Consider the following 16,708-nt stretch of genomic DNA (forward strand, 5'->3'; position numbering starts at 1 on the left):
AATTGCATATATACTTACAAAAATGCAAGTATCCATGTCATATTTCTCTAAAGACTTCAAAGGATTACTCGTTGATCAAAATAACCATGAAAGACTAAAAAAGTATCATTCTCCAACCAAAATTTTTGAAAGTACTTCCTTCAAACATGTTTTAAAGTATAAATGACCCCTATAAACTCAATATAAATAAAATTATGCACTCCTAACAAAATGAAAAAACTACCCATATAAAAGTAAGTTATCACGGCTCATCAATTGTTTATTTGGAAGTTATAAAAGTAAAAGGTTTTGTTGACAGACGAAAAGAGTTAAAATAATGTATACAGAAGAAAACTAATTATAAAAATTAAACTCATTAATAAAAAAACAAAAAATTGGATCATGAATCATTCCATCAACATGTCTACATAAACTGAATCTAAGTTTCATAATGATATAAAATACATGGATCAATAAAAAACTGAATTTTTTTTACATTTATATCTGTTTGGCTATGATAATTTTCTATTAAAAGTAATAAATAAAATTAATAGTTTAAAAACGCTATTATTAATTACAATAATATTTGGCGTCTGAAAGTTGTTTAAATTTAACATTTATATAGGTAAATTTTACAGTTAGCAAGTCAAAATGAATATTTACATTAACAATCTTATACATAATAAAACCTATCAATATATATGACAAACTCACAAACAAACAACTCAACCATTGACCTATCAATATATAAACTAGAAACAATTATACAATTTTTCAAAGAAAAGTATGTACTAATTAATAAAGTTTCAAAAAAAAAAAGAAATATATCTATATATATGTTTAACCCTCAAAAAAAATATTTAATTCAGACTCTATAGTTATATAATTCACATTTTAATGTTAGAAGAAAATTATATAATTTTTTCAATATTAAAAATACAAATATTAATCACTCCTAGAATGTATCACTAGCTCCATCACTAACACAATCGATTTATATTATCCCTTTGAACAAAACACATTTATGTAGTATTAATATAATTCTATGTTAAAATAATGGTTGGGCCCAACATAGAGCCGAAAGATCTATCGATTATGACCTCATTCTATGGAGGAGAGATTCTACCAGAGTCATGTCTCTCTTATTCATGTGTGTTTTATTATATTATAATTTTATAATTATAATACATAGCCAAATACTACAAAAGACTTCTCAATTTTCTTACCGCTAAAAATTGATGAAAAATTAGTTTATAAAGAATATATATTGAGAACTAAATTTTGATACTTAGTCGATCGAAAACAAACAAATTGTGAGAACCCTTGTATCAAAATGGCTACTATAAACACTGCAAAGGATGTTTACGCCTCGTTTTAAATCTAACATTGATGTTGAAAGAATTCATTAGATCTTCCTGAAACATGTAGCCTTAAACAACTGATGAACATTAACAATGGCTGATACATTCTTCTCTTCTAAGATTCCAGAGAGCTTCGATTGTTCAACAGAACCCTTATTGCAAAGATAAAATACAAACACAGAAACCTCAGAAATTATTCAAGTTAACTACAATTGGACTCCTAACGCGGTTCTTGTGATTAGTCCACGTCAACAACCCATATACGAAATCAGTAGTGTTCTCAGTTTTCGACTTCAAGGTCAATGAAACTCGAAACTCTTTTTTCTCACCCTTTCCCTTGAACTTCAGTTTCGCAGGCTCAACAGAAACTGCAACATTTGGTGGCGCCTCAATGCGAACTCTATACACGCTTGGGGACCCAACATTTGTAACTGTTCGCGAAACATTAACAGATTGTCCATATTCAATCCGAGGAATCGTGATTGTTGGGTAATTGAAATCTGCTAAATTGAAGGACTTGGGACAAGTGTAAGGCTTGTGGTAGAACAACTTAAGCTGGGAACTTTTGTAGCCACGACCACACAAATAGTTTAAATAATCAGTAGTAGTTAGGTCATATATAAGTCCAGGGTATGCAGCACGATTCGGTCGAATGTGACCTGCACCAAAGTCATATGGTGTTGACTCCTTCCATGATGAATCTCGGATACGCCTTCCAGTGTTATCTTTCGTAGTTGCTGCAAAATGCATGAAATTCTATAATGAATGTGTGAAAAATTAAGCGAAATTAAAATTGCAATGCATGCATATATATAATTTACCTGAGGTAATGATTGCTGACTTAATAGCGGCTGGGCTCCAATTAGGATGGAGGGCTTTGAGCAACCCAACAACACCAGCAACATGAGGACATGACATTGAAGTGCCAGACAATACAATGTAAGGAGTTAATGTTTGGTCAGATTCTGTGGGATCTAAGGCTTCAGTATTAGCAGCAATGATACTGACTCCTGGTGCAGTGATATCAGGCTGAAACACAAAACAAAAGTTGCAGTCATACAATTATTTCATATTTAAATACTAAAGGGTGAGTTCATCATCAAGGAAAAACCGAACCTTGAGGATTGCTGGGTCGAGGAGATTGGGACCCCTTGATGAAAATGCAGCCATAACTGGAGCTGGCTTCGTACCCAGTTCTGTTTTCGCTCTAGAGATATAAGCCACGGGAAACCTGATGATGAAATAAAATGCTATCTATGTAAAAGGTCCTAACCATGAAACCAGAACCAGCATAAAAGCTTGAAGTACGAGAAAGAGAATTACTTGGTACGGTTGATGTAACTATAAATGTATTTGCCGGTCTCAAAGCCAACATGTGTAGCAGGAAGCACATGGGGGTCGGATATAATATTATCACCGTTGCCCTCATCATTAACCAGAATCATTCCAACAGCTCCTAAACTAGCAGCTACAACACCCTTCTCTACTCTACCATTTACACCGCGAAGACACACCAAAATCTTCCCCTTCACCTTCCTAGCGTCAAGAGTGCCATTAATGCAATTAGGCCTGCAAGAATGAAAAATGTTACAAGAGAGAACAAGAACAACCCAAACATGAAGTCGGTATCATGAGTAATTTTTACGCGTTAACAGAAGATGCCGATGTAGTTTGTGCTTGAACAGCGCTAATCAATGGGTACTTCTTGTTAGATGGTAAGCCAGACCTTGAAAGACTAGTTCCCTAGCAATAACAAAACAAAAAGGAGTCTTGAAAACAAAAAAGAACAAAGACAAAAAACAAGGTTGTATTGTATGTGTAAACAACATACGTACCTTGAAGATTTTCCTGTTACCAAGTACGACATTACTAGCGAAGTCTCTGTCGATTGTGCTTGCTCCAACTGTGAGAGTCCAGGGTTCATTGTTGGATACGGATCCAGGAACAGGTCCTGAATTTCCTCCAGAAGCTATCAATGTTATGCCGTGGGAAACTGCATGGAAGGAGCCTACAGATATAGCACTTTCAGAAAACTCAGATGGATTTTCTGAACCCACAGACATGGTAATCACGTTGACACCATCACTTATGGCAGCCTCAAAAGCAGCAAAAATGTCTGCATCAAAACACCCCGGAGGCCAACAAGCCTTGTAGGCTGCAACTCGAGCTTTTGGTGATCCACCACTTGCAGTTCCATTGCCAAACCCAAAAACATTAGCACCAGGAACAACGTTACCACCAGCTGTTGATAAAGTATGTGAACCATGACCTTCGTAATCGCGTGCACTAAGCATCGACGCGTTCAGTTTTTCACCGATACTTGCCTCATACCCTTTGTAGAAATATCTTGCTCCAATAAGCTTCCTGCATTTACAGTAAAAACGTTAAATCAGTTCAAATATTAAACACGATTAAAACTATGATCTTAGGTATAAAATGAATGAACCTGTTGCATTTAAAATTATCTTCCGTTTCACAGATTCCACGCCACCTTTTTGGGATGGGTCCAAACCCTTCATCATTAAAACTCTTGGATTCGGGCCAAGCACCTGACACACGTCACAGCATCAACAAAAAGAGGGTTCATACTTGGCAACGAAGATTGATTAAAGATTCATAAAAATGTCAAAGCATTTGAAGAGTAACTTATCTCGATCCTTGCTTTTCCTTAATTTAACTGTTAAAGAGTTACTATTTAAAATAATTAAAATAAAAAGTAACTAACTTAAAATTCATAATTATCTTGTAGTGTAAAAGCTTTTACAAAACAAACTCCTGAAAACTGTAGTGTACTTGTTTAAGGCATATTTTTTGCACTATTGTATTTATCATGACAGTTACATTCAAGATTAATTTATTTGAAATATTCAATTATATATTTTCTTTGATTTTAATAATTTATAAATGTAATGATAAAAATAAATTATTTGATTAATTGTCATTTACCTGTATCTATATTTCCAATAATGACATCTTCACCCTTAGTCTTCCGCCATATTGACTGAGGTGGAAACCCACCATTTCTTTCTAACCCAAGGAAGTTCCATGAATGTGTTGTGTGCAATTTTCGTTTTTTGTTTAAGAAAACTGATATCACACTGGGATGCTCTACATGCATCAATCACAAACAACAGTTACAACATTAAAATAACAGTTTCTCAAATAATACATTTTGCAGAATAAAATGCACTTACTTGCAACATTCGCTGCTTCATCTTCCTCAAGTACTGCAGCAAACCCATTAATATATCTATTATAAGAATAAAAGATTGATTCTTTCGCCTTTTCAATACTGTGAAAAACAAGAACAAGAAACATGTAGTTAATCTATATTGCTTTTTTCATCAAGTATTTCATAAAGTTGGGATAAAATCTATACCTTCCCACGTAAGATCCAAGAAAATCATAGTGAGAGTTTGTGACAGATTCAAGATCAACCAACAAAGGCTTTGGACCGAAAGAATGTGATCCTAAGTATACAATATACGACTGAAAAAAACAAAAACATGAATAACAAAAAGTTACAAATGCTATTGTAAAATAAAACTGTGTTAATTAGGTAACACTTTCTTTTTCCATCACAAGAACCTTAAAATCACTTCGCAATGCTAAAAACTAGAAAATTGTTGAACAATAGAGCTTACCTGTTTGAGTGCTTGGATATGATCTTGCAGCAGAATACAGAGAACAAGTGAAAATAAGACATGAGAAATGGGTCGTGCCATTAGTGAGTTGTTTTGTTTTCCACAATAAATCTAAGAGATATGCAAGTTTTTATATTTTTTCTTGCTTATATCACTATTATTATTTAAAACTTATAAAATCAAGTCAACCTTCTTTCCTGATTGAGTATTCCAAATTGAGCCAACTATGCCCATAAATCATTTAATATTTCTTAATACAAGGATTGTGTTTAGTAATAAACTTAATGAATAATCAATTACTTTAAAATAAAATGAATATAGTAAATTTTACTTTTGGTAAGAAATGATCATATCAATATGGCAAATATATTAATAATAACAAATATAAAACACAATGATAATGCTTCAATACATTAGTAAAATAATTAAGATTAATTATTCTATATCTAATTAGTAATTAATAATAATATATAGTAGTAAAATACAATGATAGAATGAATGAATTGGTGATTACCCGACAATGCATCTAATTGATATTAGTTTTTATTTCATGGAATGTTTTAAATAATTAATTATCATTTACTTATGTTCCATATCCTTTTTTAATCCTTATATTTATTTTATATATTTTATTTTTTAAAATAAAACAATACCTATTTTTTATATGAGACCATGATTATGATTAGGGATGACAGCGGGTCGGGTCGGGTCGGGTACGGATAGTGCCTACCCGCAACCCGACCCGCAAAAAAAAAAATTCACTCGTTACTCGTCCATTTATCTGCTGGGTATCTGCTTAAAAAATACCCGCAGATATTTTTAAAATTCGCGGGTACCCGTGGATACTCGATACCCGCAAATATTTAAAAAAATATGTTTTATAAATTTTTTAATATAAAATTATAAAAATAAAATATAAATTAAATTAAATTATAATTATAATTATAATTATAATTATAATTAAATTTGACATAATAAAATATACTATTACTTCTAATTTTAATTAAATTTAACTTAATAAAATATAAATTAAATTTTAATTTTAATTTTTGCGGGTAACGGGTATCCGCGAGTACGGATAGTATGATACCCGTACCCGACCCGTTTATAAGCGGGTATTAAAATACCTGATACCCGCTACCCGCTACCCGCGGATAATAAATACCCGCGGGTAGTAACTCACGGATTTTATCCGCAGATATCCGCGGACACGGATATTTTTGTCATCCCTAATTATGATAAACATAGAGAGAAGTGTTTATTTATTTTTTTACCTTACTTTTATATATATATATATATATATATATATATATATATATATATATATATATATATATATATATATATATATTGTTTTGTGAGAAATGTTTGCTAAGTTTTAGGTGGTAATAAATTGACTTTATTATAAATTGATTAAAATAAATTAATGTTATTTTACGTTAACTAGTCATTAAATCAAATGAAATATTTATTTTGTTTAGTTTCTTAAATAGTCAAACTGATATAATGGAATATTTACATATTACTGTTACAAACACCGTTTATCATATAAACTATTTTAGCTTTTAGGAATTCCAAAACAAATCATTCCAAATATTTTTAATTTTTATTTACGCCAAATAGATTTCATGTAATTATAAACACAAGTGCAAAAAAGTTTTGATCGTGAATATTTTGGACATTGAGTTTTAATTGTTGATCTGAAGTCTATACAAGTAAGGTAAAAAAGGTGATCTTTTAGTCTCGGTTATGAATCGAAGCATAAAGTTTAACATTATGTTTTGGTTCAAAAACAACTAAACCAAGTCCTCTTTTTGATTTAAAATTTAATTTAATTTTAAGGACGTTATACTTCGGTTCTAGCAACAGCCCTAATACGTTAAAAAGTAAATAAAATTTTAGATCATAAAGGATATCAGGCCTTAGTTAAGACCAAAATCGAGGCCTAATGTCCTTAAAAATTAAATGAAATTTTAACAAAAAGAGTGTATTAGACATCTATTATTATCAAAATTGAGGCCTAATAACCCCTTTGTGCTTTAGTTTTGGTCTTAACCGAGGCATAAAGTATGAGTTTCTTTTTAAATACATTACTTGTGTTTGTTTCTTCATACATACCGCACAAAATATACCAAAAAACCAGCCTAGAAATAGAACATTATATTTATCAAACTAGAATAAGTCAGAATATTTAATGGACTATCATCATTACAAAAAGATGTTATCCTTACAACAAATAAATATACAAATTACTATTGTTCATTTGTATAATGTATTGTGCACATGTTATCCTTAAATACTTAATGGACTTATCAGGAATTGGAGTAGGAGTCTTGAGTTTCTACACACAAGACAATAATTTCAATTAATATATAAAAAGACAAATTTACGAATAAATATTTGATTGAATGCAATTATCATTGTTTCCTAACTACTTGTAATACGAGCATGAACAATCTCAAACCAAACAAAATAAATCAATTTATTTAACCCCTTAGTTAATCACATATCTAACATACAACAAATAAACAATATACTAGAAATTTATAGGCCCATAGTAAAATTAAGAACCTGGAAGCGTGAAATTGAGTAACAATGGAGGAGATGCCACATAGTCTCACCACAATGCAACAATATTGGTTTTTTTGTATTTAGGGGTTCTTTTAAATTCAAATTTGTAAAAATGGGTCCGTATTTTTTTTTTTTGCAAAATAGGGTCAAGTCGTGATGGAGGAGGACGACATTACAGGTGAAGTCGTCCTCCACCGTGCCGGTTTCCTTTTTTTTATTCCAAAAAGCGAAACCGTGCTCTAGGAAGCCGGTTTTCATTCACTTTAAAAGTGCAGTCGTCCTTGGGCATGACGACTTCACTTTTTGTTTTTGTTTTTTACGTTCAACTTTATGTATATTTTTTAAAATATATTATTTAGTTTTTTTAAAATATTTGTCTACAGTAAAAATGTAAAAAAATAGTTTTAAAAAATTCTAAAATACTTAATCTTTAAATCTTAATACAAAATTAAAAAGATAAAATGATACAAATTAAAAAATATTAAAAGATCCTTCAATAATTATATTTGAATATTTAATTTGTTTAGGTTTATTTTATTTATGTTTTAGTTAGTCTACTAACTATCAAATAAAAAGTATCATTTAATAAAATACTAAATTTGTAAAATCAAACGGAGAAGCAGAGGGCGTTTTGACCAAATCAGAAGAAACTGGCGGAAAAATCGCCATTAGATGAAAGGAGGATGTCACATTGTTTCTCTATTGTAAACAAATATTTTTTAAAAAAAACTAAATAATATATATATATATATATATATATATATATATATATAAAGCTAAACGTAAAAAAAAAAATTGAAGTCGTCATGTCTAAGGACGACTTTACTTTTAAAGTGAATGGAAACCGGCTCCTAGAGTACGATTTCGCTTTTTGAAAAAAAAAAGAAACCGGTATGGTAGACGACGACTTCACCTGTAATGTCGTCCTCCACCATGACGACTTGATCCTATTTTGCAAAAAAAAAATTAACGGACCCATTTTTACAAATTTGAATTTAAAAGAACTCCTAAATACAAAAAAGCCAACAATATCTTAACACAAAGGTATAAAAAACGCAACCATCAAAAAACAATAAACCACAAAAATGGTAGGGAAAAAGCAAAAAAAAAAAATTGAAGCAAAAAGTGCAAAACAAAACACAAAACGAAAAAAAAACCTTACCAGCACCGGCGACGACGCCAAACAATGGCGGTTTTAACGTCCCGCTGACACAAGACATGGTAGGTTGGTAACGTTTGACAACATAAGGACGATGGCAAACAAGATTAAAAGATTAAATTATTTTTTAAAATATTAAAATATATCATTTTTTAAATTACACATATAGATATATGTCATTGAACTCACTTAAAGAAGAATTTCCTGACGGTTAAGATTACCTTTGAATTGTCAATGAAAAATTATTTTGAATAAATATGTAATATTCTTAGACTTGAGATTATCATAGAAATTAACAAATTATTTTATTATACTTTGATATCTCACATCTAATACTTCGTGATGTTAATTGAATAATTATTGGATATGACTAAGGGCCTGCTCGTTTCACATGATTTGCGAGCGCAAATGGATTCTATACGAAGATTTGCAAGATTCATTTGTGTTCGTTTTAAAGGATTTACAATGATATGGAAGTATGTATTTTGGAATGATTATCTCTCCTAAAAGAGAAGTTTGGAGGATGGTAGTTCAACTTTAATTTTTACATATATAATTATTATTATTATATATTAAATAAATAATAATATATGAATAATTATATTATTTAAATAATGATATATAATAATTATATTATTTAATTAATAATATAATTATTATTATTATAAATACTGATAATAATAAATAATAATAAATAAATATTATAGTATATTAATTTTATCTATCATATCAATTTATTCATTTCCAAATTTTTACAAATTTCACTCTTAAATCCATTCACTTTACTTCCAAATCTATTAAAAGAAATAACTAAAATTCATCCACTTAAATTCACACAAATTCACTCAGATTCATTCACTCACTCTCTCTCAAATTCACTCTTTCAAGTGAACACACCCTAAATTCTTATGGGATTAATGATTAATTAAGAAAGAATCTATCAACTTTTGATGATGAGTTTGAGCTCTATATAAATACAAATCTTGACAAAAATATTATAAATAAAAGAAGATAGGAGTTTCTTAAGTAATTCATCATGTGTTAACACTTATTAAAATTTGACTGCTATAACATATTTTAGAGTTAACATAAAAGTAAAAAAGAAATATAATATTATATCTAGCGGTTAGAAAGTAAAAGATACTTAATAATATTAGACGATTAAAGAGTGTTGTTTTGATTTTTGTTGATAGGAAAAATATATTACTGATTAAATATTTAAAAGGATAACATTTTTTAAGTAGAATATTATTCTATCTTTTGCTATAAAAAAATACAATTAATAAAAAATTGAAAATTTATAAATTGATTGGATAAGACTAGGTCGACTAAGCTTGTTAACAAATAAATATTTTATTAACTATAATTTAATAAAGAAATCTGATTTGTTACCAAAAAATCAACAAGTTCGAGAGAGAATTTGCAAAGGATATATCAATAAAGCAGTACATGGATAAGTGGTTTTTATTTTTATGAGATAAAAATTAAAAACCAAAAAAAGGAATAAAATTGTTGTGATATAAATAAAGGTGGGCGCAACACTGCCTAAAAAATATACTACGTTTCTTCTCTCTCGGTAAAGTGTTCCTTTTTCGATGCCACAGAGTTTTTTGTTTCAAGTGTTGACGAAAAATAAAAATCAGTTTTGGTGTAGATATACGCGTAAGTCTTCATACGTTTGAAGGAAAATTTGTCAGAATCATAGTTATCAAATTAAGGTATTTTTTCTTAATTTTATTTTGTCTTTTTAATATCAGTATGCATAAATTTAACCAAAATACATCCAATTTTGTCTGCATGTTATGTTATGAATGCTATTTATAACCTTCACAATTATTGGTTCTCCTTCGGTATTCAGGCTAAGTATCGTGTGTGTTGACTAACAGGGCTTGTGGGGGCAACACAATCCAATTAAAGTATCCGTTATTATAGAGGAAAAATATGTGGAAAATTTAAGTGTGAGTGTAATTTTGAAGTTAAATGGAAAAGAGAAAATAAAAACTATGTATTATCGAAAATTTGAAAGTGATGAATTATAGTCTCATTTCAAAACATCATAAAATATTTACAATTTAACGCATGTTTTGAGCATTACAATACAATGTCCGTGACAGAGATTAACCAGAATAATTTGATTAAGAAAAAACAAACATGTTACTGGTGTAATTTGTTGACTTAAAAGGGTTGTTCTTGGAAGAAAATCAATGTTGAGTTCACATCATCTCTTTGGGTCTTCCCTATATGCTGCAATAATGAGACCATCAAGTTCTTACTCTTTCTACTGCAAAGCATGTTAGAGTTGAGTAAAACAAACACAAAATACAAGAAAGTCAAGGTGGAATGATTCTGGTATCCAAACAGCATATAACTTATTTATTCGACCTCTTCCTGAATTTTCCAATACAGATAATAGCACATGAAGATGAGGGTAGAAGGGTTCCTTAACATGAGGAATCTGGTAGTTGTGGTGGCGTGGTTGGTGAACTTCAACATCGTTTTTTGTTTTGCTCATATTCATGGCTTCGGGGACCAACCACTCTCCAAGATTGCCATCAATAAAGCTGTTGTGTCTCTCCACTCTGCCGCTTCCATCACTGCCACACCGTCGCTTCTCGGTACAAAGGTAACAACATTTTCCTTAAACTTGGCTAATTTCTAAGATAAGAATAAACATTCACAACTATATTATTATAAGATTCCAAGTTCGAGGTCGTGTTTGACTGAGATATTGTTACACAGTTTAGTCTCATATTTTTGCAAATAAGAGCACTGTCATAGTTAGTTAGTACTTATTACCAGTGGACCTAAGTTTACTCATTTGTACTATGATGATGTGTATGATTTCAGGGTGAGGATACCCAATGGGTGAGAGTAGATATTGATTACCCTAACCCATCTGCAGATGATTGGGTTGGAGTTTTCTCTCCTGCGAAGCTCAAGTAATAATTACACATCTTCTCTTGATATTGCATACTGTTCCTCAATAACTGAAATTTTCAAATTTAGTTATGTCAAAACCCTGTGCTTATATATTGTTTGTTAGAAGAACTAAAAGAGAGTCTTATTTTTGTAATGGCAGTTCATCAACATGTCCACCTGTGAGTGATCCAAGAGAAGAGATTCCGTACATATGCTCGGCCCCAGTTAAGGTATGTGTCATAGATCTATCATAGATCTCTGATTGGGTTGGATTTATTTTCAAAAAGTGATGCATTTCTCATGTTTGTTTGAAATTTTGTACCAGTTCCAGTTTTTGAATTACTCCAACTCACACTATACCAAGACAGGAAAAGGTTCTTTGAAGTTCCAGTTGATCAATCAACGTGCAGATTTCTCCTTTGCTCTATTTTCAGGAGGACTATTAAATGTGCTTACTGGCCCTTTCAGCTGTTCTTATATCTGTTATCTCCCTCCCATTCTTACTAAATCATGCTCATGCTAATTGATTCTGCAACTATGCTACACTTATCGCTCAATACCAAACCACCTATCTTTATGCACAGTATGTATATGATTTTATGACTGACTTGGAATCATCTGATTGAACAATGCAGCCTAAGCTTGTGGCAGTTTCCAATTTCATATCATTTGTCAATCCTAAGGTGCCTCTATATCCACGACTTGCTCAGGGGAAGTCTTGGGATGAAGTAAGTTTATCCTCCATATGATTTCTCCTATTATGGTTTTTCTTCAGTCTTACAATTCCTATATATGAAATGAAGCACAAAACTAGCAAGTATCCTAAGGCAACATGTATAGATTTAATAGATTTAGAGCACAAACATCCTATGATGAATGATATTATGGAAATAGGAATTCATGCTATTTTCTTTTCTTTAGCACTCTGGAAACACTATTACGACTACGAAGTGATTTCTGAATTATTCGGTCTGTCTTATGCAGATGACAGTTACCTGGACTAGTGGATATCACATAAATGAAGCTATACCGTTTGTTGAGTGGGGTCCTAAGGGTAAAACACAAGTGCAATCTCCAGCCGGAACATTGACATTTGGTCGTAACAGCATGTGTGGTATGGTTTATTTGGTCGTATTGCCATCGCACAACACTTTTTTTACTGCATACTATGGTCTGTTCCAGTTAATGTTTTTCAGAAACCTAAGTGCAAAATGATTTTTTGCTTAGTATTCTGTAAATTGTCTTAACCCTTGCTAGGAGTCATCATGAGCATTAATCTATAATCTAGTCTTTTACTTTGAACCTTGAACCTTGACCGTGCAAAACATGGGTTTTGAAACTGAATAAACTGAAACCTGATGGTTTATTCTCTATTGCCCCTTCTATAATGTTCCTCATAAGGTATCATGAAAACACACTAAGGAGAACAAGCTTCTATTCCTGAAAATTATTCTAGAGTAGCATCATGTGAAATGGAGGGTGAGACGGTAAGAAACAAAGAACTGAAAATCTAAGTTTAAATAGAAGAAGTATTTTTCGGTAAGCTTATGTCCGTAACCACTAATGATTTTCCTGTTTCAATAGCCATCAAATCTCACTTTTCATGATTTCTGTACAATTTGCTACATTTCATCACATCACCAAAAGCTTACTACCAAAAGAGTTGTAATTCTCCTGCAACTGGAAGCAATTAAATGTTGGAATATTAATTTTGTCTTAGTTATATGTTGGAAACTCATATCCAGATTGCTGCATTTTATTCTTTTGAAAATGGATCTTCTTAGGCTTTTTGTATAGCTTCATAATGTGGTTCTTTGGCTATTCTCACTTGCAGGTTCACCTGCACGAACTGTTGGGTGGCGTGACCCTGGTTTCATACATACAAGTTTTCTAAAAAGTCTTTGGCCAAACTTAGTGTATGCATTCAGATATCCATTTCTTCTTATAACACAATGAGGAACTAGAAATGTTTGTTCTGTAACTTTTAAAAATTTATATATCGCTTCAGGTATACCTATCGATTAGGGCATCTACTGTCTAATGGTGCTTACATCTGGAGCAAGCAATATTCATTTAAGTCATCACCTTATCCTGGACAGGACTCACTGCAACGTGTTATCATATTTGGTGACATGGGAAAGGTAACGTTAATCTTCAAAATAAAATGTAGATAAAGAAGAATACTCTAAAACTGTCTGAGAGGAAGAACCAAGTCTTCTCTAACCAAGTGTAATCTTTAGGCATATTATGAAATATTTGCCTATGATGGATTTATCAAGAAAAATAACTCAACCTTCTTATCATCTTTTCTTATTTGATCATTGTTAGAGATCTGATATCAACCATAAGTGGGTTATTACAGACCTCACTTTACAAACAGATTTTATATAGAATTGAGTCAATTTTAAATGATTACGACAAAAGCATTGGATTTTCTTCCATTTTGTTTCAGGCCGAGCGCGATGGTTCAAATGAGTATAATGCCTATCAACCTGGTTCGCTTAACACCACTGACCAGCTCATCAAGGATTTAGAAAATATTGACATTGTTTTCCACATAGGAGATATAACTTATGCAAATGGATACATCTCGCAGTGGGACCAATTCACTGCTCAAGTGGAACCAATTGCATCAAGAGTACCTTACATGATTGCCAGGTTTTGTCCTATTTTCCACAACTTTATTTGCAAGTAAATTAGATTTGTGTGACTCATATATTGAACTAGAATTGTCTGATAATCCTGCAGTGGTAATCACGAACGTGATTGGCCCAACACAGGATCCTTTTATAACAGTACAGATTCAGGCGGCGAGTGTGGAGTTTTGGCCCAGAACATGTATTTTGTTCCAGCAGAGAACAGAGCAAACTTTTGGTACACTCAGTTCCATGAAAAAAAAAATCAATTTTTTGCGAAAATCTCTTCTTTTATCTGTGTTTGTACTATACTGATTATAAAGCTATTTTGATTGCATTATAAGCTAATTGAAACGCACCAATGTGAACTTTTATGGATAATTATAAGAATGATGTTGAAGAATGATTCATGACATAAGAATGTTATACTTCTGATATTCTAAAGTGAACAACCGAGTTATATACAAAAGAATGTAGTCTGTGATTCTAAGGATGAACTGTAATTATTTTTCGTGTTTGATATATAAAAAAATGATATTCTGAATATCTAGGTACGCGACGGATTATGGCATGTTTCACTTCTGCATAGCTGACAGTGAACATGATTGGAGAGAAGGAACAGAACAATACAAATTCATTGAACATTGCCTTGCAACAGTAGATAGACAGAAACAACCCTGGTTGATTTTTGTGGCTCATCGTGTGCTTGGATATTCTTCTGCTTCTGGGTATGCCAAGGACGGCTCATTTGAAGAGCCCATGGGAAGGGAAAGTTTACAGAGACTGTGGCAGAAATATAAAGTAGATATTGCATTTTATGGTCATGTACATAACTACGAAAGGACATGCCCCATATATCAGGTAAAGACAATAGCCTAATATGTCATGACTTTATTTAAATCCAAACTAACTTGCGCATGCACAGTTGAAAAGTTAATGATTTGTTACTTTCATTGTATGCTTTTCATGGTTTGCATTTTTAACTTCATCAAATTATTGAACTGCTGTTACTACTGTTACGATAATAATGCCAATGTTTTTATGAACAAAACCCATATGCAGAATCAGTGTGTGAATGATGAAAGGTCTCATTATTCTGGTGTTGTGAATGGAACAATTCATGTTGTTACTGGAGGTGCAGGAAGCCACTTGTCAAAATTCAGTGAAGTAACCCCTAAGTGGAGTCTTTACAGAGACTATGATTTTGGGTTTGTAAAGTTGACAGCATTCAATCATTCATCTCTCCTCTTTGAATACAAGAAAAGCAGTGATGGAAAGGTCTACGATTCTTTCACCGTTTCAAGGGATTACAAAGATGTCTTAGCCTGTGTGCGTGATGGCTGCGAAGCAACCACTTCAGCAACTTGAACTGCTTTACACACATGAAGCTTTTAATAGCTTTTCTTTCTTTAAAAATTAAGTGACAACATTTTCTAATGTCTTTTCTTTCCACCTTATGAAATGTCAAAGGGAAACTTCTCTATGAATATGTGAAGTGAAGTGCAATGGATGCACAAGCAATAGCTTGGTCAGAAGGAACATCTTCATTGTCATAGAGAAAAATTGTGAGAGAAAAATAGTGTTAAAGAGAGTTTCTAAAAAGTAAAAAAAAAATAAAAAATAGTATCAAGTCATTGAAAGTTATATATATAATCCTTGTATTTATATTGTTATTATTGTTAGAAGTTTTAAGAGGTCTATAGATCTTTGTTTTTCTCAACATAGTAAATATTTAGTAAAACAGTGGAAACCTCAATTTTTTTTTATTGAAAGCTAAATTAACTTATTTAATTAGAAATATTAGATATGATTTTATTAAACAAGTTTATTTTGAAAAACTCTGCTATAAACTAGTTAAACTGAATCATAAACGATTAAAATCACTGATTAAATACCTTTTATGCATATTTATATGATTTCTATTTGAAATATAATTTAATTATATGGAAAAGAATATAGTTTATGCAATTATAATTTTTAGGTTTCACTTCGTTTAAACGTTTATCATTTTCGTCTGAAGATGTATTTATAAGATAACAAATAAAGTAATATTAAAGGAAGAATTTCGTAAAAAGAAAATATAATAAATAAACGATGGTGGATGAGAACTTCTACTAAAACACTCAAAGTAAATAGAAAATAATAATTAGTTAGAAGATTTGGTATTATTTCAACATAACAACAAAACTTTATCGCAATAAATTGAGTCGGCTACTTATTTAATCACGTCGTTACGCTCATTTGACACGGTTCAAAGTCAACATTTTAAATTAGAAAAGATATTTACCAAATGTTTTTATTTTATTAAACCAAACTTTCAAGTTTACTTTCAGTGTTGGCCTTATTATTTTAATTTTTGAAAGGCATTTTACTTAAAAGATTTTCTGGTATAACTTTTTTTTTTAATTATTTACTTTTTTTAATCAATTCCTTTCAACA

At 31.1% G+C, this 16,708-nt stretch overlaps 3 protein-coding genes across 3 annotated transcripts; 1 reads left to right on the forward strand and 2 right to left on the reverse strand.

Moving 5' to 3' along the window:
• Window positions 1-1,350: 1,350 nt before the first annotated feature.
• LOC146887956 (subtilisin-like protease SBT5.4) lies at window positions 1,351-3,696 on the reverse strand. The gene is made up of 6 exons (XM_085670788.1): window positions 3,176-3,696; window positions 2,986-3,083; window positions 2,664-2,909; window positions 2,457-2,571; window positions 2,162-2,369; window positions 1,351-2,077 (listed from the first exon to the last, which is right to left on the reverse strand). The coding sequence occupies exons 1-6, from the start codon at window positions 3,632-3,634 to the stop codon at window positions 1,527-1,529; spliced, it is 1,677 nt and encodes a 558-aa protein (XP_085526914.1). The 5' UTR covers window positions 3,635-3,696; the 3' UTR covers window positions 1,351-1,526.
• Window positions 3,643-5,065, reverse strand: LOC146887957 (subtilisin-like protease Glyma18g48580). Its single transcript, XM_085670474.1, has 5 exons — window positions 4,985-5,065; window positions 4,720-4,829; window positions 4,535-4,632; window positions 4,287-4,448; window positions 3,643-3,704 (listed from the first exon to the last, which is right to left on the reverse strand). Exons 1-5 carry the CDS (start codon window positions 5,063-5,065, stop codon window positions 3,643-3,645), a joined length of 513 nt encoding a protein of 170 aa, XP_085526600.1.
• A 5,350-nt stretch (window positions 5,066-10,415) lies between these two features.
• On the forward strand, window positions 10,416-15,942 carry PAP24 (purple acid phosphatase 24). Its single transcript, XM_028065449.2, has 13 exons — window positions 10,416-10,432; window positions 11,121-11,337; window positions 11,562-11,653; window positions 11,794-11,863; window positions 11,959-12,081; window positions 12,269-12,361; window positions 12,618-12,747; window positions 13,468-13,549; window positions 13,642-13,774; window positions 14,086-14,291; window positions 14,382-14,507; window positions 14,821-15,130; window positions 15,332-15,942. Exons 2-13 carry the CDS (start codon window positions 11,131-11,133, stop codon window positions 15,635-15,637), a joined length of 1,878 nt encoding a protein of 625 aa, XP_027921250.1. The 5' UTR covers window positions 10,416-10,432; window positions 11,121-11,130; the 3' UTR covers window positions 15,638-15,942.
• Window positions 15,943-16,708: the final 766 nt, after the last annotated feature.

Source organism: Vigna unguiculata, chromosome 3 (assembly GCF_037176805.1).
Source record: "Vigna unguiculata cultivar grain cowpea cultivar isolate G323 ecotype 2 chromosome 3, ASM3717680v1, whole genome shotgun sequence".
In the NCBI taxonomy this organism is placed as follows: Eukaryota; Viridiplantae; Streptophyta; class Magnoliopsida; order Fabales; family Fabaceae; genus Vigna; species Vigna unguiculata.

Bases quoted from the DNA above. Each gene is read 5' to 3' on its own strand.
- PAP24 (XM_028065449.2), top strand. From the start codon at position 11,131: ATGAAGATGAGGGTAGAAGGGTTCCTTAACATGAGGAATCTGGTAGTT. The intron at 11,338-11,561 runs GTAACAACATTT...GTATGATTTCAG, and splicing joins CGTCGCTTCTCGGTACAAAG to GGTGAGGATACCCAATGGGT. The intron at 12,748-13,467 runs GTATGGTTTATT...TCTCACTTGCAG, and splicing joins TGGTCGTAACAGCATGTGTG to GTTCACCTGCACGAACTGTT.
- LOC146887956 (XM_085670788.1), bottom strand. From the start codon at position 3,634: ATGCTTAGTGCACGCGATTACGAAGGTCATGGTTCACATACTTTATCA. The intron at 2,370-2,456 runs GTTCGGTTTTTC...TTTGTGTTTCAG, and splicing joins TCGACCCAGCAATCCTCAAG to CCTGATATCACTGCACCAGG. The intron at 2,078-2,161 runs GTAAATTATATA...TGCATTTTGCAG, and splicing joins GTCAGCAATCATTACCTCAG to CAACTACGAAAGATAACACT.
- LOC146887957 (XM_085670474.1), bottom strand. From the start codon at position 5,065: ATGGCACGACCCATTTCTCATGTCTTATTTTCACTTGTTCTCTGTATT. The intron at 4,830-4,984 runs GTAAGCTCTATT...TGTTTTTTTCAG, and splicing joins ATATCCAAGCACTCAAACAG to TCGTATATTGTATACTTAGG. The intron at 4,633-4,719 runs GTATAGATTTTA...TGTTTTTCACAG, and splicing joins CTTGGATCTTACGTGGGAAG to TATTGAAAAGGCGAAAGAAT.